Source organism: Mercenaria mercenaria, chromosome 5 (assembly GCF_021730395.1).
Source record: "Mercenaria mercenaria strain notata chromosome 5, MADL_Memer_1, whole genome shotgun sequence".
NCBI classification, from domain to species: domain Eukaryota; kingdom Metazoa; phylum Mollusca; class Bivalvia; order Venerida; family Veneridae; genus Mercenaria; species Mercenaria mercenaria.
In genome coordinates, this window is record NC_069365.1 from 55,745,928 (window position 1) to 55,752,871 (window position 6,944).

The 6,944-nt window shown below is 32.8% G+C and overlaps 1 protein-coding gene across 1 annotated transcript; it reads right to left on the bottom strand.

Moving 5' to 3' along the window:
• Nucleotides 1–2,264: 2,264 nt before the first annotated feature.
• LOC128557069 (short-chain collagen C4-like) lies at nucleotides 2,265–6,732 on the bottom strand. The gene is made up of 3 exons (XM_053543651.1): nucleotides 6,450–6,732; nucleotides 5,731–5,799; nucleotides 2,265–3,663 (listed from the first exon to the last, which is right to left on the bottom strand). Exons 1-3 carry the CDS (start codon nucleotides 6,658–6,660, stop codon nucleotides 3,188–3,190), a joined length of 756 nt encoding a protein of 251 aa, XP_053399626.1. The 5' UTR covers nucleotides 6,661–6,732; the 3' UTR covers nucleotides 2,265–3,187.
• Between the last annotated feature and the right edge of the window lie 212 nt (nucleotides 6,733–6,944).

Below are 6,944 nucleotides of genomic sequence, written 5' to 3' on the forward strand. Positions count from 1 at the left end.
CAAAATATATGATGATTTTAGTGCCAGCTGATTCTTGGTCACGTAATTACTTGCATAATCAATGGGGAATAACACTACAATATGATTGCTATAGATACAGGGTGATGATATGCCTGCTATCAGTACATGACTTTGTCGATGAAAGGGAAGTATAATCTCTAAAACTGAACAAAGATCATTTATGTCGCGTTTGTTATAATATGTTATTGAGTGATCATACATGTATAATGGCGAGCCAAGCTGTCCTATTTTTGGTATTTAGAATTGGTAATTTGTTATGTCTACACGTGTCAATTCATCATTTCAGATCTTTAAAACGTGGCATATATTTTAACTTGATTGTAACTAGACAAATTTATGTTGTTTTGAAAGAGCATCAAGTAAAGGAACGAAATTCATTTTAAAATTATTCTTGATATGTCTTGAACATATCTGAACATACCACAAGCTTGATTTTTTTTTGTGAAAAACTAAAAAAGCTATATCTTCTTTTAAATTCTCATCACGAAAAACTAATAATAAATTGCCCAAAAATAATGTGAACACATCTACCAAAATGCGACTGAAAATAGCAAAGAATTCAATAGTGACATGAGCCGCGCCATGAGAAAATCAGCACAGTGGCTTTGCGACCAGCATGAATCCAGACCAGCCTGCGCATCCGCGCAGTCTGGTCAGGATCCATGCTGTTCGCTAACGGTTTCTCTAACTGCAATAGGCTTTGATGCAGGCTGATCTGGATCCATGTTGGTCGCAAAGCCACTATGTTGGTTTTCCCATGGCGCGGCTCAGTGTAATGTTCTGCATCCATTGACACGATATGAGATAGATAAACATTTGCCTTTAAAAACTTTTTATCTACAATATCATGAAAAAAAGCGACTATTACAAACAGGAAAGCATCTTTAAGAATGATTAAAACAATATCACGAATTAATATTAATATGTGACTACATGTATAAACATGTTCATTGAAAACATGGATTGTTCGATTCATTACCTGTTAAACTAGTGTTTATTAAACTACAACGAATAAAACTACCAATTTGTTAAGAAACAGACAAATTTCTTTGGATTTAGCGTACACTCTAAGCAATATTAACTTTGTCAACTGAATTTTAAAATTTCTTTCAAGATCAACCTAGATGTTTGGTTCATATACATTTATTCATTTTACGATTTGAAACCATTTTTGAAAATTTACAAAAAATCTGAAATATGTCTAGAATATAAAAAAACTAGTGACAAACATTGTTAGAGAATACAAATAAAAATACTATGATCGTTCTAGTTAACTATCTTAGAGTTTCATATTTGTGTGATACTTACATATTTTCCTATCTGTATTTCTGTATTTTCATAAATAGTATTTACTCGTGTTCTAAAACACTTTTAAAAATTGGATGGAGTAGACAAATAAACATAATATTAATTTGGCGTAATTCATTGTATTTGAAATCTAAATATATTATTAACAACATGTTGATCTAACTATCTGCTAAATTCCAAGCAATATTCTTAAGCAAAGGTCAAGGTCAAATGTTGGATAATGCAAAATGGCAGTAATGTGTGCTTCAACATTGCTGTATTAATTTAGACATTTATGTTCACCTTTGGAATAAATAAGCATTTAAACCTACCTCGCCACTTCTTAAACTTTACCATGCTAAATTTCTAAAATGGACTGGTCTATCGTTAAGGTTGACCGTGCCACTTAGGATTCAAAGGGGAGTTTACTGAAAATATATTGTCTATGATCAGGCTGCAAAACTACTTGCCAGCACCAGCAGGTTAAAATCAAAGACATTTTGACATTTTTTCCCCTTATTTCGATAAATGCTATACAGGCATTTGTTTTTTTAATACAATTAATTCACTTTTTTAATGTAAATCAACCTATTAAAGGTACAACACGTTGCAAAACAAAGTTTCTGCCATCTACGACGTTTCAGGAGAAAGATGGCTCAAAGACACTTACTGTGAATTTGTTTGTAGTAAAATCACAACTAGTTTGTTCAAATTTGCCTCTAAATAATTACTCACAAAATGTCTGATGTTATGCAGCTTAATATTCGCAGCTGACTGTTTAAGCTACATGCACATTTAAATTGATAACGCAATAAATTTCATTTTTGAATAAGATATTAAATTTTAAGATTTTTGTCCTCGTATTTTATCTCAATCTGTGTTATTCTAAACTGAACACCATTGTGAAATAACGTTCAGGAACGACGCCTTAAGGGGCAGCTTCGACAACTAAACTCTCTTGTTAGAAGTATTTATATTGTTAAAGAAGTATTAATGACAGAGAATGAATTAGAATTTACTTATCTTTGAATGATAAAAAGTTGATCAGATAATATACCACAGACTGTCAACTCTTTCTCACACTGTTAAGTATCAAGTGGTATATGCTATTTATTTCTAGAAAAGGGATTGTTCCAGACGTGTGCCATATCGTCGTTTACAAAATATTTAGAATCCTTCGGCGAACCTTGTATTGATGCGGTGATTGTATTTTAATTCGTGGTGGAAAACAATGAACTAGAAAGCGTTGCATTTCGGGCAAAAACTGCGTTAAATCGGTCAAGTGTGGTAAAATACGTCACCCTGCTAATGTTATAATACTTGTCAATAAAAAGTAACCGATTTGGTGCGTTAATTTAACTCTCACTGATTCGGAAGTAACAAGCTTCCTGCTACTTTCTTCTTAAGTTTTAAAAATGCATTTTAATTATTCAGATTTGTTCCTTTGTTTTGAGCTGCTTATCTTTTCTTTACTTATAATATAAACATTATTACATATCTAAGAAAAGTCTAGCTTATATCAAACTCAACGATAACATAAATCAAAGCACAAAAATCTAACAGATTAGCTGTTCAAGTAGGTAGAGTTAAGAGCTAGCTCTGCTGTCTCAAGATGATGTAATATTGTAGTTCTATTTATATTCAGTTAGGATTCACTTTACTATGTTAAAATGGAATAAAATTATCGAATCTTTGGTACATCTTGCATTAAAAAAAATTAAAGAAGCTAAAATTTACTCTCATTTTATGACTCGAAAGATTTTTCTCACTGACGATCACTGACGAAAATCAATTCTAGTACTACTTCAGCATTTTTCAGGCTAATAGTGAAATTTACTTTTATGACGTGGTATATTATGTGTAGTTCAGGATGTGGTAGTTAGGCAGAACAGACAACACAGGGAAGCTCTCTTCCTTGAACGTAAGGCGGGCAAGGTAATGAACCACATCGTGCTTCCATGAGATACAAAATATGTTCATTATCATTATCGCTACCGCGAGGTATGAACTCTGGATCACTGTCCACACAGATATGGTTATGAGGACCCGGATGAGAACGGTAAGCCGACATGAGATATCCACTATATTCTTCTTTCCATCCAGGATAGCATTTGGCTCTTGCCGGGACCATGACATGTGCTGACTTGTGAGTTTTGCAGACGACACATGGGACGTCTTGTTGAAGAACAGAGTAACCAAATATATTGACACCCTCCTCGTCAAACTCTGTCCCGTAAATGAATCCTCGGTTTCTGTCATCCACATCACTATAGTTAGACCAAACTGGATCAGAGGGAAGACACAAGGAATCACTCCCACCACCTTCGTCATCGTGTTTCTTTCCAGCGACGTAACCTGATAGAAATATAGTCTAATGTCAGTTATCAAAACTGTTTTCTTGCAGACACACATACTTTAAAAAAAAACCTAGTTTAATGAAATAAGAGTTTAAAACAGCCTACTAGCATATTATGCATCTTGCTATTGATCTTATCCAGATTGTAATGTTAAATTGTCATCAAATATGTATAAGTAATTTTGTTTTTGAAGCTGTCGAGAAAACGTTTGTTCTCTTATACAACTGCGGTAACTTATTAATATATACACTAAATAAATTGAAAACGTAAATGCTTAAACTGAATTATTGCTACAAGAGTGATACAGTACAAATATATTTACCATATTTTATCAAATTTTAACGAATTTTAATACGATATTTAGGTTAGTCAAGAATGTTTTTCACTAACAACCTAAGTATAGGCATAGGAAAATTTTATACAGATCATTATAATTGCACCTTAACTAATCCTACCTGTCAGATATTACCACACCTTTTCATAAATATGACATTTTCATGCAAGCAAAACTGTGTTATTTTCCATATAAAATAGTGATTTTTCATTTTATTAAAAGCTGATAAAAACATTTTTGAAGTAGCTGTTTTAAGGGGGCAAAACAAACACATAAGATCAGAATACATTCTAATTGTCTTTATTGTTGAAAGAATTATGATATTGTGCCAAAAACCCTTTTCAATTTCTACTCACTTGTATAACTGCAAGGGATGTAATCTTATAGATATCTCTGAATGAAAGTACTTGCCTAGGGTAATAGTTGTCCCGCTTTAAATTCAATATTAAAACTTCAGTTATTGATATAAAGACAACTTTCATAAATTTCAGATTAGTAATATCATTTTCTTGTTATTTGAAGGACTTAGAAATCAATTACTAGACTTTGTTTAATGTCTTTCTATCCCTACTAAGTAAAACGAACATTCATGTTTACGTCCTGTGTGAGTTGAGACGAGCAGTATGTAGTTTACGATATATTTCCATCCATATTTCATTTTAAATCTAACCATTGGAATATTAACAGTGTTTGATTAATATGTTTTCTAATTACAAATCACAAACATTTATTTTACAACCCGTGTACCTAACTAATTTCACCCAGAAATCGGTGTTTTGTAGTTTGATTGTATACTTTAAATATAATACTATACATTAATTATATTTGTCATCAAATTACAGCTTGGCAAATGCAATAAAGGGCGTATAATTTTATACTCGTTTATTCTAATTTTAAACATTATTTTTGTAGAAATATTCCACTGTTAACATTTACTTTTTATCGTTGTGAAGTTATCGGTCTTAGAAAATTGCAGTATTAAACTGTTGTGTATAGTATTTCTTTCTTTCAGACTATAAATGGAGCATATTGATAAGGTATGGTAGATGTATAAGCTCACGGCGTTTCACAGAGTACTGTACCAATAATAAAGATGCACATGGGTTTATTGAGAAAAAAATTTGTTGACTGTAATCTAACACGTGAATGTAAGTATCTGTTTTGCTAAAAGGTTAGAAAACTGAATAAAACAAAAATGACTAAGAAGCCAAAAAGTATAATATTTTACTTAATCAATTGAATTTAACGTAGTTTCTCAAACAAACAGCTTTTCAGTCATATGAGCCGTGCCATGAGAAAACCAACATAGTGGGTGTGCGACCAGCATGGATCCAGACCAGCCTGCGCATCCGCGCAGTCTGGTCAGGATCCATGCTGTTCGCTAACAGTTTCTCCAATTCCAATAGGCTTTAAAAGCGAACAGCATTGAGCCTGACCAGACTGCGCGGATGCGCAGGCTGGTCTGGATCCATACTGGTCGCACACCCACTATGTTGGTTTTCTCATGGCACGGCTCATATACTAGTATAATGATATCAGTCCTTTACTTTAATCAGTGATCAGGGATATTTTTATCAATATCAACCTGATTTTTGCAGGTGTCTGGCAGTTTCAAATATGAATAAAGGTTAGAGGATCGGTGATTTTTGGATACCACACACCACACCCGAACCTATAACTTCCTGATTCCCTAATTGGACGGACAAAAGGATCAGTAAATATAATGTATACCGTTGTATATGGCTGCTGCATGTTCTGGACATATGTTCCGGCCCCATCTTACATACACTGAACCACTTCCTATAAAGATAGAAACCTAAACGAATTAAGGCCATACAGCTTTCGGCACCATTACTGTGATTACAATTGATAAAACTGTACGAAGTGCGGAGTATAGTTTTTATCATGCAGAAAAATAATGTTAAGTTTTACATTAAAAGTTACAATGTCAATTTAACTTATATTGACGTTTTCCTCTCTTAGTGTACATACATGCTCATAGCTTTTATTAATTGGAATGATCTTTTGTGGACTGTATATTGTTTTAATTAACAATGTTCCATACATTTCTACAAGAAATAATTACATTTTAAATAAATAAATCAAATGACAGTTTTCTTTAATTGTGCTTAAATAATGTCTAATGTTCTAAACGAACATATGAGTATTATTTCAAACAAACTCTTTTAAAATTACTATGACACTTTTTAAGAACCATTCTTATTGTACACAGATCTTCATTTATCGACTCTTAGAGAGTCATGTTTTTTTTTCATAACACACACCATTGCCGAACTTTTGGACGATTTTTGTATTTCAATTATCATATTAATTAAGCCGACATTTAAGGATTCAGAAACATATAATTTAAAGCGACATTTAAGGATTCAGAAACATATAATCAAATACGTAATTACAGTATTACAGTTACGCAAAAGTTAATAATTCACCTTCAGTAGAAAATCTGTCAATAAGCTGCCGTTGCCTTCGTAATTCTTCTTCAGCTCTTTTGATTTTCTGGTCCATTTCATGAAACTTTTCAACGATCTTTAGATCATAATCAAATCGTGATGTGCATACAGGTTCCTCTGCCAATTCAAGATGAAGCATGCTGATAATACATATCCAGAATGCACATACACTTAACGCGTTTATAAACATAATTAACTTTAATGTGACAGCTTTGCTTAGCAGAAACGTGCACAATTTATATACAACTCCTGAAGAGTTTATTCTACTCTAACAAATATCTTTACTTATAACAATACGTTAACTGTATTTTTATAAAGTAACCCTTGAAGGCCGGAAAATCATTTATCGTGAATTACAATGATAATGAGCCGTGCCATGAGAAAACCAACATAGTGGGTTTGCGACCAGTATGGATCCAGACGAGTCTGCGCATCCGCGCAGTCTGGTCAGGATCCATGCTGTTCGCTAATAGC